We start from the raw sequence: 23,318 nt of genomic DNA on the forward strand, positions 1-23,318 counted from the left end.
CAGTAGAGATGGGGTTTCACTGTGTTAGCCAGGATGGTCTCCATCTCCTGACCTCATGATCCACCTGCCTTGGCCTCCCAAAGGGCTGGAATTACAGGCGTGAGCCACCGCGCCTGGCCCAGGATGTGTAACTCTTTACTGAAAAGTCTTGCCACCACATCTGCCTCATCCTCTCTAATCCAACCTTCAGGAAATTGTACTGAAACAAAAATAGAAAAAAAAAAAATACTGAAATAGATACAATGTTTTTAAAACAAGCAAATTTTATTAAAGGAAAATTTTGCATGGTTTACTTTTCACCAGTCTGTTCTGGCATGCTTCTGATGATGTCAGAGTCACCTAAAAAATATTAAAAAAAAAAAAAAAAAAAGTAATTTTACAATTCTTTTAATAGCAACTGGTACTATAAAATTTCTCTACCTTTGGCTATCCCTTCTGTAGACAATGGTCTGCAAATTAGAACTGATTTTTTGCAAAAGTTATCACATTAGCTGTACTGTCATTTTTCTTAAGGTTGACCAAAGATAACCTAGAATCACAGCCATTATATAATCACACAAAATGATCATATAATAAAATTGGTTTATCACCAGCATTTATAAAACCAGACCTAGGGAAATAACTAGGTTTGGGGACACATGCATGGTCTTAATATAGCGAATGTTTAGCCTGTCCTGACTACTACAAAATCAGAACAGCGAGAATATTCGCAGTATTCTATGAATCAAAGATTCACAATTGGAAAACAGAATGATGTAGATTTTCGGCACTTTTTTTTTCTCAAGCTAATTTTACATGTCTGTTCTCAGGAAGCAAGAATTACTTTCTTCTGTTTTGCCAGATTATTCTCTCCTTATTTCACCTTTTACCAAATCTATAAGTCATTATTTTGTAGGTACTTCATCAAATGAAATTCATTATCTGACAGTAAAAATTTTAACTTATAATAAAGCCAATTATAAAGTACTGGCATTCATTACCAATTCTCTACAAAATACAACCACAGGATATGCCTTGCTAGATCCATATTCTATCTGAATTTAGGAACCAAAGACATTTGCGTAGTAAGAAATACTTGTCCAGACATTACATTAGAAAGGCAAAAAAAAAAAAAAAAAAAAGACTTTACGATTTAAAAAGCATACCTGGATCAATGATAGCCAGTGTGCACACTCTGTAGTATTTTCCGCATGCTGTGCCCAGTTCAATATTATTGCCACTGTAGTGATGGACACCAGTTTTAGCCAACATTGCATAGTACTCTATTTCAGATTTCCTTTGGGAACCAAAAAGGGCAAATAAATAAATGCGATACCAAGTGACTGACAGACTAAATGTTACTACTTCTTTTACTAGTGTTAATGTTGCTAAGGCCTTCAAAAAGTAACAAAATCATACATTACTCTTAAAAACATCATATTCATTATCCAATACAAACCAACATTTGTATGTATCCCTTGCAAGTGAAGGGGCAACCAGCAAATATCTACTCAACCCCTACTATGTGTAAGACAGTATCAATACTCACGGAAGAGGGTAAGATGCAAATAAACGAAAGCAAAGCATTATGTAGCATTAATAAGGGCCACATACTTTATATTTCCATGACTATCTCTAAAGTAGGTATTATGTACTCTTTTTTTTTTTTTTGAGATGGAATCTCATTCTGTCACTCAGGCACATCGTGCAGTGCCACGATCTCGGCTCACTGCAACTTCCACCTCCTGAGTTCAAGTGATTCTCCTGCCTCAGCCTCTCAAGTAGCTGGGATTACAGGCATGCACCACCACACCCAGCTAATTTTTTATATTTTTGGTAGACAGGGTTTTACCATGTTGGCCAGGCTGGTCTCGAACTCCTGACCTCAAGGGATCTGCCCGCCTCAGCCTCCCAAAGTGCTGGGATTACAGGTGTGAGCCACGGCACACAGCCCTATTCTTTTTTTTTTTTTTAATCTAATGAAACTGAGCCACAGAATAGTAAGTGGAGGATCCAGAATCTAAACCTTTAAAAGATAAGCCATTTCTATCACTATCCCCCCAGTGCCCAGAATTCTAGATGGGGAGTGATACCGTTTTAGAGTTAAAATTTCTGGCCTCACGCGTGTAATCCCAACACTTTGGGAGGCCGGATCACTTGAAGTCAGGAGTGTCAGACCAGCCTGGCCAACACGGTGAAACCCTGTCTCTACTAAAAATACAAAATTTCAGCGTCAATTTAGTAGATACTAATGGTTTTAGGAATCGGAAAGGAGTCCTATACTATCTTGCCACTCAAATTATGTGGATCCACATACCAGCAATAGTGCTACAATGTACTAGTTAAAAAAGTACCTCAAGCCGGGCACAGTAGCTCACACCTGTAATCTCAGCAGTTTGGGAGGCCGAGGTGGGTGGATCACCTAAGGTCACAAGTTCGAGACCAGCCTGGCCAACGTGGCGAAACCCCATCTCTACTAAAAATACAAAAATTAGCCAGGCGTGGTGGCGGGTGCCTGTAATCCCAGCTACTCGGGAGGGTGAAGCAGAATTGCTTGAACCTGGGAGGCGGAGGTTGCAGTGAGCTTAGATTGTACCACTTGCACTCCAGCCTGGGTGACAAGAGCGAAACTCTGTCTTAAAAAAAAAAAAAAAACCTCGGGCCCCATCCCAAATCCAATGAAATCAGAACTTGCATTTTAACATCACCCATGTGACTCCTTTGCACAGTCATGTTTCAGAAGCACTACTATAGAAGACAGGCTTTAAAGAAAGTTTCAAGGAATGGTTAGGGAAAAGCCCAACCCATGGGACGAGACAGAAAGGGCCCTCCAGGCTTTGACAGTAACTACAGACACCCTATATAAAATGCTGTAAGCAGCTTATGCATCACCACAGAAAATTTGGTCACATAGCTTATATTCTGCAAGGTCTAAGTTTCTTTGGCTTATTTACAACACCCCCTAAGTTCAATTTCAAAACAGTGAGTCAAGCATAAACCTTGACTCAGAACTGATTTAGTGGGCTAAACTAGGTGATTCTATGATAGCCTGCAACTCCATAGCCCAGCCTCAACTTTTCTTACCTAGTTTTCTGACACTAAAACAAGTTCACACAATGAAGCGTCATTAAAGCACCTCAAAGCTAAAAGAACCAAAAAAGCAGGACACAAAATACATGGAAAAAACAATGTGTCTGCTTCCATTAAACCGCGATGTTCTGTTTTCACTCCTTCCACACACACATTTCTCCCCCAAAAATAAGCTCACAGAAGGGGAGCACATGATTTGGGGGTGGGTGGGGGAGACGGGAATGAAGGGCCAAACACCACAATCGCTACCGTAATTATCCTGCAAGTGTTCGAGTTTCATGGTACTCAGATTACAAGTTTACACTCCTGTATATTCGTTCACGATGAATTCGCGGTAGGCGACGCCCGTTCAGTTTCTTCGATTACCTCAAAGCTGGGCAGTTGTTAGCGAGAATAACCAATTTCGCTTTGCCTTGTCTGATCATCTTCAGAGTCTGCTTGTACCCCAGGACGTACTTCCCACTTTTCATAACGAGTTGGAGCCTAGAGTTGATCGACTCCAGCGACTTTTTCTACAAAGCAAACATTAAATACGGACCTAAGGGCCTCGCGTGCAACCACCTCAAAACCGGACCCAGCTTTTTGAAGCCGAGCCCCTTAAACTTCCGAAGTCGAGGACCCCAAGTCATTGAGAGGGCCACTGGGATTCCCTCTGGGGCCCTCCAAATGCCAGCAGGCATGCTGTCATCCCAGTGGGCTCACATCTGCCCGCCCTGGCCGAGACATCTCTCCACGTGAATCGGCTTCCGGGCCTGGCCCGCCTCACTCACCGTCTTCTTTGCGGCCACCATCTTCCTGCCTTAGGTGCGGGACGGCCCCCAACCTAGAAGAGACAGAGGACAGGACGGAAGTTTAGGATCCGGAATCACAAATGGCAACCCGCAAAGCTCCCCGCGCTGCCTAAACCTCGGTCGGTAGGAGCCCACTCACCAACAGCAGCCGCTAAGATGGCCGGGGAACGAGAAAGGAAAGAGTTCCCACAATGCAAAGCTCTTCACGGCAGAGCCGGAACTGCAGGACCGGAAGCGGAAACAGATAGCAAGCAGAAGGGGCGGAGCAAAAGCGGGGGGCCGCTGCCCGTTGCTATTGGTACCGCTAGCTAGAATGGCTGCGCGCGCCTTACGCGGCGGATCATACCTTTAATCCCAGCACTTTTGGAGCTTGAGGCCGGAAGATCTGTTGCGTCCAGCTCAAGGCCAGCCTGGACAACATAGACCACCCCTGTCTCTACAAAAAAAATAAATAAATAAATAAGAAATTAGCCAGGCGTGGTGGCGCGCTCCAGTAGTCCTAGCTACTCCCAGCCACGCCGGAGGCTGAGGCGGGAGAGTCGCTTGAGCTCGGTAGGTCGAGGCTGCAGTGAGCCATGATCGCGCCACTGCACTCAGCCTGGGCGACAGAGTGAGACTGTCTCAAAGAAGGAAAAAAAAGAATGGCGGCGGGGGTGTTCGCTTTCCCGCTCTGCGGGCCTTTAAGCCTCTCGGCGTTGTGTTGCTGTTCTGCTGCGAGCTGCGGTCTAACGAATCGAGGCGCTTAGAACCCGGAGGGAGTTCGAAAAGCCGACTGAAGGTGAGGTGGGAGGGTCGATGAGAAGAGGCTGCGGCGGCAGCGACCACGTGCTTAATGCCGCTGAATTCATCTTTGCCCTGAGGCGCGGCTCTTGGAGAGCCTTGTGGGTGACTCCGATGCGCCTCAGCACCGGCATTTACTCTCCGCTTGGTAGAAGCAGCTGTGTCCTCACCCGTGCGGTCACCCCAGTTACCTGTCCCCTGGAGAACGGTGGCGCCCTGCTCGAGTTTCCCAAAACTCGCCTTTTGTGACTGTGTTAGCGTGAACTTGTGAGCCGAGTTTGCACTGAGAGCGCGATAAACAGGTCTAATTTTTTAAAGTATTTTCGCTGTTAACGTTGGATCTTGGTATAAATGTCCAGAGACAGACCACTGAAAATATTAGGCGCTGAAAATCCCCACCTAATCAATCAGACCAGTGGGTAAGCTATATGAGGGAAACCTCTTCCCCTCCTTAATTAAGCCTCACCAAAAAACGCGTGCTGTACCAGGAATCATTTACATATATTTATTTAATACTCACAAAAGTCCCATGAGATAGTAACCTTTTTATTGTCCATTTTACATATCTAGGGCTATTGTCAGAGCTAGGACCAGAGCCCAGGTAACTTAGGTCTCTTCACAATTAAAGTTGATTCAGGCCGAATGCGGTGGCTCACGCCTGTAATCCCAACATTTTGGAAGTCCGAGGTGAGCGGATCACCTGAAGTCAGGAGTTCGAGACCAGTCTGGTCAACATGGTGAAACCCCGCCTCTACTAAAAATACAAAAATTAGCCAGGTGTGGTGGCTTGTGCCTGCAATCCCAACTACTTGGGAGGCTGAAGCAGGAGAATCGTTTGAACCTGAGAGGCAAAGGTAGCAGTGAGCTGAGATCGGGCCACTGCACTCCAGCCTGGGCGACAAAGCGAGAGTCTCTCTCAAAAAAAGTAATAAGGCCGGGCGCGGTGGCTCACGCCTGTAATCCCAGCACCTTGGGAGGCTGAGGCGGGAGGATCACGAGGTCAAAAGATCGAGACCATCTTGGCCAACATGGTGAAACCCTGTGTGTACTAAAAATACAAAAATTAGCTGGGCTTGGTGGCACGTGCCTGTAGTCCCAGCTGCTTGGGAGGGTGAGGCAGGAGAATCACCTGAACCCAGGAGGTGGAGGTTGCAGTGAGCAGAGATCACGTCACTGCACTCCAGCCAGGTGACAGAGCGAGACTCCGTCTCAAAAAATAGTATGATTACTATTATACTATTAATTATTATACTATTATTATGAATAATAAAATATATTTTAAAATATTAATAATAAAATAAAAATAACGTTCATTCAAGTGTGTGCCCCTCTTTGATGAGAAATTAACCAAGTTGAATTAGATTATCATAGTACTTGCTTTAATATTTAGTCATAAATTACTTAACACTGCAAATCCAGATATCTGCCTTCCTCTATTACTCTAGTTGTATAAACAAACTCTTTTTGTTTTTTACTAATTTTAGAACTAACAGATAACTAGTTCTCTGACTTCAAGAAACTGAGACCTGGAGAAGTTGTGGTGCTGCTACCTGATAGAGTAAAGGTTGAAACACCAATCCGCCTTTTAATCCTGTGTTATTTTTTTTTCCTGATCCACATTTCATTTGTGGTTGTCATCCTATTATAAAAGTTGAATCCTCAGGCCGGGCGCAGTGGCTCACGCCTGTAATCCCAGCACTTTGGGAGGCCGAGGCGCACGGATCACGAGGTCAGGAGATCGAGACCATCCTGGCGAACACGGTGAAACCCCATCTCCACTAAAAATACAAAAAAATTAGCTGGGCGTGGTGGTGGGCGCCTGTAGTCCCAGCTACTCAGGAGGCTGAGGCGAGAGAATGGCGTGAACCCGGACCCGGAGCTTGCAATGAGCCGAGATCGCGTCACTGCCTCCAACCTGGGCGACAGAGTGAGACTCCGTCTCAAAAAAAAAAGAAGCTGAATCTTCAAGAGCATTTTCTATTACAATTCACCCCACATACCATTTGGCAATGTTTAGAGTCTGCCATTCACATTAGACATTCAGACATGAATCTTTTTTTTCCATTATCATCAAACATTTTTCTTAGACACTTGATATGCAAAGAACTACACCCTACCTTCAGGAGGCTAATAGTCGTGTTGAGAAGGCAAGACCTATAAAGACAATTAGTACAACTCTAACTGCCATATGAAGTCGTTGTTACAGATGTTACATGTTCATTCATTCCACAAACAGTACCATGTGCCATCACCTGTCTTAAGCCCATGGTCATATAAGATTCCTTCAGAAACCTTGCTGTCTATTGTCTGAAGGAAGGTATAAGCAAATAGCATAATATGTTTATTTAACAAATATATATGATGAATTCATCCTCACTCCAGGCACTAAGAATATACAAAGACATGGTGACTGTTCTTAAAGAGCCTACTATCTAGCTAGGCCTTAAAGGAGAGTAATATAGGAATAATTAGTTTTCTATAGACTTTCATGTACTTTTCACAAACCTTAACTCATGGTTACAATAAGCTCATAGGCATTGTTATCCTTATTTTACAAGGGCTAAGATTAGAGACAAGAGTTGTTAAATTATTTAGTAAAGGTTAGACAGGTAAGCTGAGATTTGAAGTCAAGCACTTTGCAGGATTAACTGAAATCAAGGAGGGGATGCATTCTAGTCAGAAGAGCAGAAGCAAAGCTGAAAGGTGCTTGCTTCAGCAGCATGTATACTAAAAATTAGAATGATGCAGAGAAGTTAGCATGACCCCTGTGCAGCGATGACACACAAATTCGTGAAAAAAAAAAAAAAAGCTAAAAGGAGACGAGTGGTTAGTACAATTTGGCTGGAATATAGCATTCATGAGAAGGAAGGAGAAAAAAAGAATACAAAAGAAAAGTGGAACGTTAAAGCTTTAAATGTTACAAGTGTAAGTTTGCTTTAGAGTGGAATTATAAGAAATCATCTTATGCTCAAATTTTGCTGCCTTTTCTAATCTTTTCCCAGAAATGTATTTAAATCCCTGGAAATTCCTTGTCCATTACTGAATAGCCTTTGGGAGAAGCTCTCTGAATGGAAGAGGCATATTGATCAGTGATGCCATTGGGACCTGAAAACAGTGAAGGCTCTAAAATTAAATAGCCACCATGGCTGGGCGCGGTGGCTCATGCCTGTAATCCCAGCACTTTGGGAGGACGAGACAGGTGGATCACGAGGCCAGGAGATCGAGACCATCCTGGCTAACATGGTGAAACTCCGTCCTACTAAAAATACAAAAAAATTAGCCAGGCGTGGTGGCGGGCGCCTGTAGTCCCAGCAACTTGGGAGGCTGAGGCAGGAGAATGGTGTGAACCCGGGAGGCAGATCTCTCATTGAGCCGAGATCACACCACTGCGCTCCAGCCTGGGCAACAGAGCAAGACTCCATCTCAAAAAAAAAAAAAAAATTAAATAGCGACCAGGAAAATTAAAGTTAGGTATAAAATAGGTTAAGAAAAAGGTGCTCTTGAAGGACAGATTGACAGTGTGTCAAAACGGAAAGAACATACCTATATAAGCATTTCGTATGAGGATATACAAGATGACAGTGGGTTCCTCAGGAAAATGGGATTGGAGGTTGGAAGGAGGTAGAGAAGCACTTTTTAATTATATTCCCTTCTGTGCTATTTGAGTCTTTTGGCCCAGTGATTCAACTTTTAGGAATTTATCCTACAGAAGCAGTCACAGAGTTGCTTAAAGACATGGGAACAAGAGTATTTATTTCAGCTTTATTTATTCATTTTTTGAGACCGAATCTCCCCCTGTTGCCCAGGCTGGAGTCCTGTGGTATGATCTCGGCTCACTGCAACCTCCGCTTCCTGGGTTCAAGTGATTCTCCTGCCCAGCTAATTTTTGCATTTTTAGTAGAGACGGGGTTTCGCCATGTTGGCCAGGCTGGTCTCAAACTCCTGGGCCCAAGCAATCTACCCGCCTTGGCCTCCCAAACTGCTGGGATTACAGGTGTGAGCCACCGTGCCTGGGCAGCATTATTTATAACAGCAAAAAATTAGAAACATCAAATGCTCATCATTCTTAATATACAGTCATGCACTGCATAATGTTTTGGTCAATCATGGACCACATATACAACAATGGTCCCATAAGATTATAATACATTATTTTTACTGTACCTCTTCTGTGTTTAGATACACAGATACCACTGTGTTACTGTTGTCTACAGGCACAGTAACACGCTGTACAGATTTGTAGCCTAGGAACAACAGGCTATACCATATAGCCTAGGTGTGTAGTAGGCTATACCATCTAGGTTTGTGCAAGTACACTCTGATGTTCAAACAACAATGAAATCGCCTAACAATGTAGTTTTCAGAATGAATCCTTGTCATTAAGTGATGAATGACTGTATATTTGTATAGGCATAGAAAAAAGTCTGGAAAAGTCAGATATCAAAACAGAGAGAGATGAGAAGAGTGAGCAATGAGGAAGGGACCTTTTTCTTTAGGTTTTTTTAGTACTGCTTGAATTATTTTACAGTAAGCATTAATTATTGTTACATAAAAAGTTCCTTTTTAATATTAATAATGAAGTGTTCTTTTACAATAAATGTCTCATGAAACATCAATTACACCTCAATGTAGTACTTCTCAAAGTCTGGCTCTCAGATCACCTGCATCAAAATCAATGATTCAAACTCCTGGACCCCACCTAGGCCTTTGGAAGAAATCTCTGGGTGTGGGTCCTGGGAATCTTGAGTTTAACAGTCATCCTAGATGATTATTATAATTACTAAAATTTGAGAATTAGAGACCTAAAGAATGAGATAGTCAAATTGGTTCTGAGACATGCCTGCTTAGATAGAGCTATAAAGTAAACAGTAATGATCCCTTGTATTGAGATTGAGTGTTCTACTTTCAAAGCGTTTTTTTTTTTTTTGGGAGACAGCCTTGCTCTGTCACCCAGGCTGGAGTACAGTGGTGCAATCTTGGCTCACTGCAACCTCCACCTCCTGAGTTCAAGCAATTCTCTTGCCTCAGCCTCCCAAGTAGCTGGGATTACAGGCACCTGCCACCACGCCCAGCTAATTTTTGGTATTTTTAATAGAGACGATTTTTTGCCATGTTGGCCAGGCTGGTCTCGAGCTCCTGACCGCGTGATCCACCCACCTCAGCCTTCCAAAGTGCTGGGATTACAGGTGTGAGCCACCATGCCCAGCCTTTTTTTTTTTTTCTTTCTTTTTTTTTTTTTTTTTTTTTGAGACAGGGTCTTGCTCTGTCACCCAGGCTGGAGTACAGTGGCACAGTCACAGTTCACTGCAACCTCAACCTTCCTGGCTCAAGGGATCTTCCCACCTCAGCTTCTGAGTAGCTGGGACTACAGGTGTGTGCTGTCATGCCTAGCTTATATATATATTTATCTCTCCTATATATTATATATTTATTATAGAGACAGGTTTCACTATATTGCCCAAGCTGGTCTTGAACTCCTAGGCTCAAGCGATCTTCCCATCTTGGCCTCCCAAACTGCTGGGATTAAAGGAACTTGCCTCAAAGCATTTGTTTTATTTATTTTTTGAGACCAAGTCTCACTGTTATCCAGGCTGGAGTGCAGTGGCACAGTCACAGCAACCCCGACCTCCTAGGCTCAAGCAATTCTCCTGCATCAGTCTCCAGAGTAGCTGGGACCACAAGTACATGCCACCATGCCCAGTTAACTTTTAAATTATTTCTAGAGATGAGAGCTCACCATGTTGCCCAGGCTGGTCTTGAACTCCTGGCCCCAATTGAACCTCCTGCTTAAACCTCCCAAAGTACTAGGGTTATAGATGTGAGCTGCTGTGCCAAAGTTTTTATTTATTAATTTAGGGGAGTAGATGGAAGGAGAGGAGAGAAAGGAGCACAAAGCTTTTTTTTTTCTTTTTCTTTTTTGAAACAGGGCCTTGCTCTGTCACCCAGGCTGGAGTACAGTGGCAGTGATCTTCACTCACTGCAGCCTCTGCCTCCCGGGTTCAAGCGATTCTCCCACCTCAGCCTCCCTAGTAGCTGAAACTACAAGCACCCGACACCATGCCCGACTAATTTTTGTATTTTTTGGCGGAGTTGGGGTTTCACCATGTTGGTTAGGCTGCTGTCGAACTCCTGACTTCAAGTGATCTGCCTGCCTTGGCCTCCCAAAGTACTGGGATTACAGGTGTGAGCCACTGTGACTGGCTGCAAAGCTTTTAAATATTCACTTTCCTCCAAAGTAATCAGGATAGTTGCCGTCCCTGTTTTAGAGAATAAATGATTAAAGTGCATGAGGTAACTTTTCTGAGGCACTTTTCTTTATATGATACCAAGTATCCCGTCCCAATTATGTGCTATGGTTTGAATATTTGTGTTCCTTCCAAAATTTATAGGTTGAAACCTAATCCCCCAATGCGAGTGTTAGCAGGTGGAGCCTTTAAGAGGTAATTAAGCCATGAGGGCAGAGCCCTGATGAATGGATTAATGCCATAAAAAGGGCCATGAGAAGGTTCATTGTCTCTTTTGCCCTTCTGCCTTGTGAAGATGAAGTATTCATACCTGCAGAGGATGCCGCATTCCAGGCACCATCTTAGAATAAGAATCACCAAACCTGCTGGCACCTGGATATTGAGCTTCCCAGCCTCCAGAACTGTAAGCCAATAAATTTCTGTTTATAAATTAACCAGTCTCAAGTGTTCTGTTAAAGCAGCAGGAAAAGACTAAGATACTATGTGTCCTCACTATACTTTAAAGAAAGGACTTAGTTGCTTTCTCCCAAGGATCTTACCATGATTTTGTACTGGAAACCAGTGAAGCCCAAAGCACTCATCTTGTGTCTGAATCATGACCACAACATGGGAATGCCTCCTGGGGAATCTTAACTGAATCCACTCTACCTCTCTTTGGAGACAGACTTGGGGCCTTGGTTTCTCTTTCTGTCTCTCTCTCTTTTTTTTTTTAGAGATGGAGATCTCACTTTGTTGCCCAGGCTGGTTTCGAACTCTTCCTGAAGCAGTCCTCCTGCCTCAGCCTCCCACAGTTCTGGGATTACAAGTGTGACCCACTGTGCCTGGTTAACATTTCTCTTTCATACCTGCATGACTTTGAGCAACTTTTAAAATCTCTGCAGCCAGGTGCGGTGGCTCACACCTGTAATCCCAGCACTTTGGGAGGCCGAGGTTGGTGGGTCACCTGAGGTCAAGAGTTCAAGACCAGCTTAGCCAGCATGGTGAAACCCCGTCTCTACCAAAAACACAAAAATTAGCCGGGTGTGGTGATGCATGCCTGTAATCCCAGCTACTTGGGAGTCTGAGGCAGGAGAATCGCTCAAACCCGGGAGGCGGAGGTTGCAGTGAGGTGAGATCATGCTGCTGCACTCCATCCTGGGTGACAGAGTGAGATTCTATCTCAAAAAAAAAAAAAAAAAAAAATCTCTGTAAGCCCCAGTGTCCTCATCAATAAAACTGGATAAAATAGGATAGGCCAGGCGCAGTCGCTCATGCCTGTAATCCCAGCGCTTTGGGAGGCAGAGGCGGGTGGATCACTTGAAGTCAGGAGTTCAAGACCAGCCTGACCAACATGGTGAAACCCCATCTCTACTAAAAATACAAATATTAGCCGGGCATGCTGGCATGCACCTGTAATCCCAGCTACTCAGGAGGCTGAGGCAGGAGAATCGCTTGAACCCAGGAAGCAGAGACTGTAGTGAGCTGAGATCGTGCCACTGCACTCCAGCCTGGGCAACAGAGTGAGACTCTGTCTCAAAAGCAAACAAAAAAACTGGATAAAAGAAAGATGTGTACCTCATAGTATTATTGTGAGGATCACAGTAAATATTATAGCACTGATCACAGGGCCCTGTATAGGAAAACCAGGCAGTGGATATTCCTCAATCTCACTCCTACCTCCACACCACCGCAACCCACACATACCTTCTGCAGTTAATCACAACAGAACAAAACCTATACTCTAGAGGGAGAAACACTTGCAATGCAAAAAAGACAGCCAAATTTCTTTAGTTCATGAATATTTTGTAAATACTTCCACACACATACTTATTAGAGCAGGGGCTGGCAAACTTTTTGTTGAGAACAAAATAGTAAATATTTTAGGTCTTTAGGTCCATATGGTCTCTGTGACTACTCAGTTCTGCAGCTGTAGCACAAAAACAGCCATAGACAATATGTAAAGGAATGGGCACAAATGTGTTCCAATAAAACTTTATTCACAAAATCAGGCAGCGGCTGAATCTGGCATGCAGACTATAAGATTACTATTATTAAACATAACTACTTTTAAGTCATATAGAGAATACCCTTATTCTAAAGAGATGTACATTGACATATTTGGGTGAAATATCATGAGTTCTTCCATTTATTTTCAAGGAGTTCAAATAAAAATTTATGTAGATAGGCAGGTAGAACAAATGCAGCAAAATGTTAATTGTTGAATTTAGGTGGAGGGTATATGAGTGTTCATTTTACTGTTCAACTTTTTGTAAATTTAAAAACCTTCACACCAAAAAGTTGGGAAATGTGTATGTTTTAAGAAAGGACTTTGCCATCCAGATGTTATTTTTTCTGATGCTAGTCTAGCATTTCAGAGTGACTTTGAAAGAATACCAACAGGTAAATGTTGGACAGAATTAACACAAGGCCGTCCTTTGGTTTTACTTCACCAAAATGGCCGCTCCAAGTTTCTGAGAACTCTGTATGCACCTGAAATCATTGTGCTTCTGGCTTTTACTTGCTATGAGAATTAAAAGTGACAAGCCTGCATTTCCTGTTGGAGCAAGTACTAACAAGTTCATCTGATTTGTATTGGCCCATCTACTTATTGTCAAGCAGTGAAAACTATCATATTCATTGTCATCTACTATTTAGTGTTCAGATTAGGAAGCAGCCTATTAGTGATTTGGAACTTAATTTGCCTAACTCAACCTTCATATTCTTACCAGTCATCCTGGACATTAAACATGCTCACAAAGATCAAGGGAGGGAAGGACAATGAATCCAAGTGAGAGGACCTTGTAAACTCAGTGAAAGCTCTTGGCCTTACAGCTAACTAAAACATACATAGGCTGGGCACAGTGGCTCATGCCTGTAATCCTAGCACTTTGGGAAGCCAAAGTGGGAGGATCACTTGAGCCCAGGATTTTGAGACCAGCTTGGGCAACATAGTGAGACTCCGTCTCTATCAAAAAGAAAAAAAAATTCTTTTTAATTACCCAGGCGTGGTGGTTGGCATGTGCCTGTGGTCTCAGCTATGCTGAAGGCTGAGGTGGGAGGATCACTTGAGCACAGGAGGTCAAGGCTGCAGTGAGCCGTGATCGTGCCACTGCACTGCAGCCTAGGCAACAAAGCAAGACCCTGTCTCAAAAACAAACAAACAAAACCCACAAAACATTAAAACATATATACACCTATTCAGAATTCTGAATAGGGGACAAGAGGGAATGAAGGTTACCTATTCATCTCTGCCATTTCTGCCTCCACATTAATACGGAATCTGAAATATTTCTTCAATATTTCTTTCTGTTCAGACTAGGAGTGCTCTAGACTCTTAACAGTTTTGTTTTCTGGCCTTCACACTCTACATATCCTGCTGGACTTGGTTAAAAATAGGCCAGATAATGCTTTCTCCCATTTTTTTCTAAAATGTTTTTTAATCCAAGGAAGCATATGCTTTTTATGTTCTAGGGTACAAAGAGCTCACAGTACTTTATCCACTGTTTTACTGTGGAGAAGTGACACTTCTGGAAAGTAAAGTGGTATCTAAAAAGGTTGGTCTCTTGGTTGATTTACATTTCTTAGAGTCAGTTTTTGAAATTTTAATATAACTGATATCCCTGTGTGTCTCTGTCCACAAAAGTATGAAGTTTTACATATCATTTTCAATGATTTGAAAAGTCTACAATGTACTTTTGTCCTTAATAAAGCCAGGAAGCACAAGCTAAGACATCACATGTTTTTTGCTTTTAATCAGAATAATATTAATGTAACACTGCATGTCATGCTGATCAGAAAATATCACTGATTACTTAATGGAGAAATATAAATGAAATTTTGTGATAAAATCAAAACATAAGTATGTGGAAGTAAAATGATAAAAGGAGTCCTTGGAGGTGAAAAGATTTATGAATTACTGTCTGGGATATTTTCAGCTATGAAAATCACAGTATCAGGCCAGGCTAGGTGGCTTACGCCTGTAATCCCAGCACTTTGGGAGGCCGAGGCAGATGGATCACTTGAGCCCAGGAGTTCAAAACTAGCCTGGGCAAGATGGCAAAACACCATCTCTATTAAAAATACAAAAACTTAGCCAGGTGAGGTGGCCCGTGCCTGTAGTCCCAGCTACTCAGGATGCTGAGGTGGGAGAATCACCTGAGCCCAGGAAGTCGAGGCTGAGGTGAGCTGTGATCATGCCACTGCACTCCAGCCTGGGCAACAGGAGTGAGACCCTGTCTCAAAAATAATAACAATAATAATAATAATAATAATAATAATAATTTTTTTTTTGAGACGGAGTCTCACTCTGTCGCCCAGGCTGGAGTGCAGTGGCGCGATCTCGGCTCACTGCAAGCTCCGCCTCCTGGGTTCACGCCATTCTCCTGCCTCAGCCTCCCGAGTAACTGGGACTACAGGCGTCCGCCACCATGCCCGACTAATTTTTTTTGTATTTTTAGTGGAGACGGGGTTTCACCGTGTTATCCAGGATGGTCTCGATCTCCTGACCTCGTGATCCACCTGCCTCGGCCTCCCAAAGTATTGGGATTACAGGCGTGAGCCACCATGCCTGGCCAAATTTTAATCACAGTATCAGTTATGACCTGGTATTAAGCTAGTCATCAAATAAGACTAAAGGAATAAGACAGGACAGGTAATTGTTGAGAAAGCAGTCAGGAAAAGGGGAGGTGGTATAAGTGTGTGTATTGGTTTGGAGACTTGTCAGCAGCAGAAACAAAGTAGCTCAACTAAGCAGAAAAGAAATTTAGTTTGTAGTTCAACAGGCACAGTGGCTCATGCCTGTAATCCTAGCACATTGAGAGGCCTAGGAGGGAGGATCACGTCAGCTCAGGAGTAGTTTGAGACCAGCCTGGGCAACATGGTGAAACCTCATCTCTACAAAAAAAATACAAAAGTTAGCCAGGCGTGATGGCATGCCTGTAGTCTGAGCTACTTGGGAGGCTGAGGTGGGAGGATGGCTTGAGCCTGGGAGGTGGAGGTTGAATGAGTCGAGATTGCGCCACTGTGCTCCAGCCTGGGTGACAGAGCTAGATCCTGTTTCAGAAACAAAAACAAAACCAAAACAAACAAACAGAAAAACCCACAAATGAACAAGAAGTCAGATCTGCGTATACAGGTCATGAGAGAAGCAGCACAAGTTATTAGTCACTGATTCAGAGCACACCATGCAAACTGCAGGGTGGCACCTCAATCTTACCTTGTCTGGTACTATAATTGAGTGTTGTTGTTTTTTTGACAGAGTCTTGCTATGTCACCCAGGCTGGGGTGCAGTGGCGTGACCTCGGCTCACTGCAACCTCTGTCTCCTAGGTTCAAGCGATTCTACTGCCTCAGCCTCCCGAGTAGCTGGGATTACAGACATGTACCACCACTCCCGGCTAATTTTTGTATTTTTAGTAGAGATGGGGTCTTGCCATGTTGGCCAGGCTGGTCTCGAACTCCTGGCCTCAAGTGATCTGCCTGCTTCAACTTCCCAAAGTACTGGGATTACAGTCATGAGCCACCACACTTGGCCAATTTTTTCTTTTCTTTTTTTTTTTTTTTTTTTGAGATGGAGTTTCACTCTTATTACCCAGGCTGGAGTGCAATGGCGCGATCTTGGCTCACTGCAGTATCCGCCTCCTGGGTTCAAGCGATTCTCCTGCCTCAGCCTCCTGAGTAGCTGGGATTACAGGTATGCAGCACCACGCTCAGCTAATTTTTGTATTTTTAGTAGAGACGGGGTTTCACCATGTTAGGCAGGCTGGTCTCCAACTTCTGACCTCTGGTGATCCACCCACCTCTGCCTCCCAAAGTGCTGGGATTATAGGCATGAGCCATAGACAAATATGGCAAATTTTAGGCAATTTGAGCATCAAAGTAAATAATTATGGTGTTGTAATCCCAGCTTCTAGAGGTCAAGACAGGAGAATCACTTGAGGCCAAGAATTTGAGACCAGCCTGGGCAACATAGCAAGACCCCATCTCTATTAAAAAAATTTTTTTTAATTACCCAGGCATGGTGGCACATGCCTACAGTCCTAGCTACTCAGGAGGCTGAGGCTGGAGGATTGCTTGAGCTCAGGAGCTTACGGCTGCAGCGAGCTATGATTGCACCACTGCACCCCAGCCTGAGTGACAGAGTGAGACTCTGTCTCAAATAGTTTAAAATGATGTTATTATGGGCTGAATTGTCTTCTTGGACACTTATATGCTGAAATCCTAACTCCCAGAACCTACGAATGTGACTGTACAGTATTTGGAAATATAGCCTTTAAACGGGTAATTAAGGTAAAATGAGGTTACATGGGCCCTAATCCAGTATGGCTGGTGTCCTTATAAGAGTGGGAGATTAGGACACAGACAAGCACAAGCGGGAGATCAAGTGAAGACATGGAGAAGATGGCCATCTACCAGCCAAGAACAGAAGCCCTCAGCAGAAACCAGTTCTGCTGACATCTTGATCTTTGACTTCTGATCTCAAGAACTATGAGGAAATACATGTCTGTACTTCTTGTTATAGCACCCCTAGCAAACTATCACAGATGGTAACATACTACATTGGATAGTGTGAGACTTCATGAGTGCTCACTGATGTAAGTGAATAAATGGGGGGAAGGAAAAGCACTTCCTTACTTCATAGTAGAATGGCAGCTAATCAATATAGAAGGAATAATGTAATTAGAGAATCACAGGCACAGCGTCTCATGCGTGTAATCCCAGCACTTTGGGGAGGCATAGGGAGGAGAATCCCCTGAGGTAAGGAGTTCAAGACCAGCCTGGGCAACATGGCAACACTCCCGTCTCTACAAAAAAATTTTTTTGGATGGAATCTTGCTCTGTCACCCAGGCTGGAGGGCAGGCTCGGCTCACTGCAAACTCCATCTCCCGGGTTCCAGAGATTCTCCTGCCTTAACCTCCCAAAGTGCTGGAATTACAGGCATGAGCCACCGCGCCCAGGCTCTTTCTCTCTAAAAAAAGTCCTGGCCAGGCGCGATGGCTCATGCCTATAATCCCAGCACTTTGGGAGGCTGACGCAGGCGGATCACCTGAGGTCGGGAGTTCGAGACCAGCCTTACCAACATGGAGAAACCTCATTTCTACTGAAAATACAAGATTAGCAGGGTGTAGTGGCGCATGCATGTAATCCCAGCTACTCAGGAGGCTGAGGCAGGAGAATTGCTTGAACCCAGGAGGCGGAGGTTGTGGTGAGCTGAGATTGTGCCATTGCACTCCAGCCTGGGCAACAAGAGTGAAACTGTGTCTCAAATTAAAAAAAAAAAAAAAAAAAAAGCCTGTTCTTACTGGGTGCGGTGGCTGACACCTGTAATTCCAGCACTTTTGGGATCCCACGCGGGCGGATCACCTGAGATCAGGAGTTCAAGACCAGCCTGGCCAACATGGTGAAACACCGTCTCTACTAAAAAATACAAAAAATAGCCAGACGTGGTGGCGCACCTGTAATCCCAGCTACTCAGGAGGCTGAAGCAGGGAGAGTTGCTTGAACCAGAGAGGTGGAGGTTGCAGTGAGCTGTGATCTCGCCACTACACTCCAGTCTTGGCGACACAGTGAGATTCCATCTCCGGAAAAAAAAAAAAAAGCCAAGCGCAGTGGCTCACGCCTGTAATCCTAGCACTTTGGGAGGCCGAAGCGGGTGGATCACCTGAGGTCAGGAGTTCGAAACCAGCCTGACTAATATGGTGAAACCCCGTCTCTACTAAAATTATAAAAATTAGCTGGGCGCGGTGGCAGGCGCCTGTAATCCCAGCTGCTCCGGAGGCTGAGGCTGGAGAATTGCTTGAACCCGGGAGGCGGAGGTTGCAGTGAGCCGAGATCGCGCCACTGCACTCCAGCCTGGGCAACAGAGAGAGACTCAGTTTCAAAAAAAAAAAAAAAAAAAAGATCTATTCTCTTAATAAATGTCAAAGTCATGAACGACAAAGCAAGACTGGAGGAACTACTTCAGATTAAAGCAAACTGAAGAGAGACACAACTAAATGCAACGTGCAATCCTGGATCGGACAATTGGCAAAAAAGGAACATGGAGGGTGGATTAAATCGTACTGTATCAAAGTTAAACTTCCTTGTGGTAATTGTAGTTATGTAAGAAAATAAGACTGTCATCGCACATCTAGTCTACCAATCAATAGCCCCTAGTCCCAAGGCCGCCTCGCCTCCCTGGCTCTTTAGTGATGAGTCAGATGATACCTCCCAGCGCTTCGCCCTCGCCCCCTGACATCCTCCCTATCCTTGCTTTAGGGGCTTTTCCTCTTTAACTGTGCCATACCCTCCACCGTCTCCCCTCCTGTCTCCTGGGCTCTATTCGTCCCTGCCCTCCTCTGCGTCCTGGCCCTCCCGCTCTCTGCCGCTTTGCCCTCTCAGGCTCCTTCCACCTCCTGCCAGCTCCCTTCCACCTCCTGCCAGCTCCCTTCCTCCTCCAGGTGCGCACCCGCTACCACTAGCCCCGCTGCGCGCTTGCGCTCTACGCCCAACGGAGCCGGGCTGCAGAACTGGAGAAACTTCCGCGGCTACGGGTGCGGTTGCCTTCGGATCCCGGCTTCGGGCCGACACCCGCGCGGGGCTGAGACAGGTGTCTGCGCTCCCCGCAATGGGCTGCTCCAGCAGCGCCCTCAACAAGGCCGGCGACAACAGCACGCTCCCCAGCGGTGAGCAGGGGACCGGCGCCGCCCGCGCCCGGGCTGGGGACTCGGGTGGGCTAACTCCCCGGGAGGTCCAAAGGGTGTGCCCCGTGGCCACCCCGCCTGGCAGGAGCCGGGCCTCGCCCCGGAGGATGCGAGCAGAACCCGGGACAAGGCTCGATTTCCTCCCAAATCTTGAGCGGCGCTGCTGTGACCGCGGGTGCGGCGGCCCTGGTGCGCTCCGCGGCGCTCGCTGCCAGACGCGCGGGGCCCGAGGCCGGGCGCTGGACTCACCCTGTCCGCTGATGGGATCTCGGGGAGTTGGTGTTGAAGCCCTAGGGCGGTTAGCCTCGGCATTGCCTTAAACACAGGAGAAATGTCCTATCAAGGCCTCCCAAGGCTGGGGGCCGTGGCTGACGCCTGCAATCCCAGCACTTTGGGAGGCTGAGGCGGGACGATCTCTTGAGACCAGAAGTTCGAGAAAAACCTAGGTAACAAAGCGAGATCTTCCGCTCATCCGTCTCTGCTAAAACAACAACAAAAAAGACTTTTCCCCATTTACCCTCCCATTAGCGTTTCAGCATCAAAGATGGCAAAAGATGCGGAGAATCCAGAGGAGCATTCACTCCATGAAATGGGTCCCTGCACTCTGAATAGGTCAGACACACTTTCAACTATTTTCGGCTTAAGTATCAATTGAGAAGTATGTGTGATCAAAAGTGGTCATCACTGACTCTTGCTGAAGAAACTCAACAAAGACATTTTAGCATCTGCTATATAATACCCCAGTGCTTGGCTAGATGCTGGAGATACAAGTGACCCTGTTTGTGGAGATTGAGGGTGGAGGAGACAGAAAAGAAACACGTGAAACAATTGGCTAAGGTCGTTTCTGACAGTGATAAGTACTGTGAAAAGTATAAACGCAGATACATGAATTAGAGAAGGACAGGGTTTCACAGCCGACTCACTTTTCTTAGATTTTGAATGGCTAACGTTTTGGACAATGCTATGGAGGTTAAGCAAACTCCGTCAAGCTAGTTACAGTCTTCTGCAAGGCGAACTTTAGCGGGGATTTTGTACTGGAGTGAATTCCTTTTCACAGATTTTCTCTTAGCACCTTGTGTTACTGCAGTAACAGAAATGTCTTCCTCTCTGATGTTGTTGGTAGAGCGCACCAGATGGTTACGAATGCTTTTCAAAGCTCAGCCGCTGTGTCCTAGTCAGAAATTTGTTGTGTTGCTGTTATTTTTGTAGTGTATGAGAATTTATTTCTAGTTTCCATAGATAACAGAAAGCAATGACAAGTCAGGAAGTAAACAAAAAATTAAAAACATTATAAAAGTGATTCCAAACCCCTTCTCACTGACAACAATGTGAAAAGATGGAAAAATTCATTTCTAATGCACAGTACTCACTAACTTTTCTCCTAAAGAGCCCAGAGCTTCCATACCCGCAACAAGAGGACAGAGCAAGGAGTTTCTCCGATGTTTCGATGTTTCGTGTTTTATGTTATGAAATTAAGTAGAATTTCGCATTCTGTTCTATGATACATTTTTGTGGGTTTCAATATGAAAAGCCAAGGGAAAATGGATGCTTCAGGAAGATACATTTTATTATTCTGACTTCTCTTACCCCGTGCTGTGCTTCAGTTATCCTAGGAGTAGCATCCTGGTTTAACAAGCAGAGTACTGAGTCACCATTACGTAGTTTTAAACTGATTAAAACATGTATTTCAGGGAATGTAACTCTTGGGGCAAAAGTATTCAATAGGTGGAATGCAGTTTTTAATCCTCTCAGAAAATAATGAATAACTTTATCTTTAAAAATATTTTATCATCAATATTAATAACTATTCCACGTGAGTTACACTCTTCCATTTTTTATTCTTGCTTTCATTGCTGTTCTGTTTTCATAGATGTTGTTACGGAAGAGATGTTAAAATGCCTGACAACCAGTTTTAGCCTTTAGAAAATTAACCTAATATGTGGCATAAATTGCTCAACACACATGTTGAATCAATCAACAGGTCTATTTGCTTCTAACCCTCAATCAAACAATGCTGTCTTGTAATTAGATACTATTCTGTGTTCGTCAACATTTCAGCTTCATGATCTTAGGCCCGATAAATAATTCATTCCTGTTTCTGCAGCTTGAAACTTCTTTAAATCCTATATACAACCCCAAGCTTGAGTGTACATACTTTTAGACAAAAACAGTCCAAGTTTATTACATGTCTGGTACATGCATTTATTCACTGTACTCTCAGTGCCTAACAATGCTTGGCATATAATAGGTCCTCAGTAATTATTTGTTGAATGAATTACTTCATTTAATCCTTACAACAATGTTATGACTAAATATTATAGTTGTCCTGTTTTTACAGATAAGAGTAAATAATTTACCCAAGGTCACAGGGCCTCTAAGAATCAGAGCTGGGCTTTGAACTCATATGCTTTGTTGGGCACAGTGGCTCATGCCTATAATCGCAGTGGCTCTGGAGGCTGATGTGAGAGAATTGCTTGAGGCTAGGAGTTCAAAACCAGCCTGGGAAACATAGTAAGACCCTGTATCTAAAAATTTTTTTAAAAAAATTAAAACATGTATTTCAGGGAATGTAACCCTTGGTGGTACAGGCCGGTAGTCCCAGCTACTCAGGAGGCTGAGGTGAGAGGATTGCTTGAGCCTAGGAGTTCAAGGCCGCAGTGAACTATGATTGAGCCACTGCACTTCAGTCTGGGCAACAGAGTGAGACTCAATTTAAAAAAAAAAATGAACCTATATGTTTAAACCAGCTTCTGCTAACTAGATTTAAATCTGTTTTTTGCCTCAGATCACTCTGGATCCCCATTAGGTGTGTGATCACCCACTATAAAAACAATGAAATCAATACAATAAACACATTATACTATATATTTTTTTGTTTTTGTTGTTTTGTTTCTTTTGTTTTGTTTTTTTAGATAGCGTTTCACTCTTGTTGCCCAGGCTGGAGTACAATGGCGTGATCTCGGCTCACTGCAACCTCAGCCTCCAGGGTTCAAGCGATTCTACTGCCTCAGCCTCCCGAATAGCTGAGATTGCAGGCAAGTGCCACCACACCCGGCTAATTTTGTATTTTTAGTAGATATGGGGTTTCTCCATGTTGGTGGAACTCCAGCCCTCAGGTGATCCATCCGCCTCAGCCTTCCAGAGTACTGGGATTACAGGCGTGAGCCACCATGCCCGGCCTATACTATATATATTATTTAGGGATAGAATAATCCCTTATTATGATTCTAAATATTAGTCTAATCCCTAAATAAGATATATAGTATAATGTGTTATACAAATATTACATATTTATTTTTTCTTCAAAAAAAAAAAAGACAGGGTCTTGCTATGTTGCCCAGGCTGGTCTTGAACTTCTGAGCTCAAGTGATCCTCCCACCTCAGCCTCCCAAAGTGCTGGGATTACAGGTATGAGCCACTGTGCCCAGCCTATGTTATAAATTTAAATCAGACAGCAGCTACTAGTAGGTAGACATTAGGTTGCACAGTAATAATCTATTCTACTGATTATGTGGGGACATTTGCCCTGACCCATTAGACACTGAATCTCATAGAGCTTCTTCCTATCACCTCCCAAGATGACTGACCAGATAGGTGTGTGTGTTGGGGAGAACAGAGGTGAAGACTCTGATTGTAAACAATTATTCAGTGCTCCTCAAAGTGTAGAACAGTGCCTAATATGTGGTAGTCACACATCGATTTTTATGACGTGCCCTGAAATGTGTGAGGAAAGAGACTTTTCTTTCCGAAGGATAATTAGACAGATTGAGTTT

At 44.1% G+C, this 23,318-nt stretch overlaps 2 protein-coding genes and 2 non-coding genes across 4 annotated transcripts in view; 2 read left to right on the forward strand and 2 right to left on the reverse strand.

The window, feature by feature from the left end:
- Positions 1-243: 243 nt before the first annotated feature.
- RPL30 (ribosomal protein L30) lies at positions 244-4,087 on the reverse strand. The gene is made up of 5 exons (XM_054498286.2): positions 4,000-4,087; positions 3,840-3,892; positions 3,436-3,581; positions 1,146-1,276; positions 244-339 (listed from the first exon to the last, which is right to left on the reverse strand). The coding sequence occupies exons 2-5, from the start codon at positions 3,858-3,860 to the stop codon at positions 290-292; spliced, it is 348 nt and encodes a 115-aa protein (XP_054354261.1). The 5' UTR covers positions 3,861-3,892; positions 4,000-4,087; the 3' UTR covers positions 244-289.
- Positions 582-713, reverse strand: LOC129043297 (small nucleolar RNA SNORA72). The gene has a single exon (XR_008504389.1). It is a non-coding gene; the product is annotated as a small nucleolar RNA SNORA72 (small nucleolar RNA).
- Positions 4,088-4,505: 418 nt separating the features above from the next.
- Positions 4,506-23,318, forward strand: part of ERICH5 (glutamate rich 5) — a 45,087-nt gene continuing 26,274 nt past the window's right edge. The window contains exons 1-2 of the mRNA XM_054498284.2: positions 4,506-4,638; positions 19,303-19,527. Coding sequence (XP_054354259.2) covers positions 19,470-19,527 — 58 coding nt within the window. The 5' untranslated portion in view covers positions 4,506-4,638; positions 19,303-19,469. The remainder of the gene's footprint in view (positions 4,639-19,302; positions 19,528-23,318) is intronic.
- On the forward strand, positions 7,344-7,450 carry LOC129043278 (U6 spliceosomal RNA). Its single transcript, XR_008504374.2, has one exon. It is a non-coding gene; the product is annotated as a U6 spliceosomal RNA (small nuclear RNA).

The sequence above is a fragment of the Pongo pygmaeus genome, chromosome 7 (genome assembly GCF_028885625.2).
Source record: "Pongo pygmaeus isolate AG05252 chromosome 7, NHGRI_mPonPyg2-v2.0_pri, whole genome shotgun sequence".
Taxonomy (NCBI): Eukaryota; Metazoa; Chordata; class Mammalia; order Primates; family Hominidae; genus Pongo; species Pongo pygmaeus.

Coding starts and splice junctions, on each gene's coding strand:
- RPL30 (XM_054498286.2), bottom strand. CDS start 3,860: ATGGTGGCCGCAAAGAAGACG. Junction 3,582..3,839: donor TGGTGGCCGCAAAGAAGACG/GTGAGTGAGGCG, acceptor TTTGCTTTGTAG/AAAAAGTCGCTGGAGTCGAT. Junction 1,277..3,435: donor AACAACTGCCCAGCTTTGAG/GTAATCGAAGAA, acceptor TGGTTCCCAAAG/GAAATCTGAAATAGAGTACT.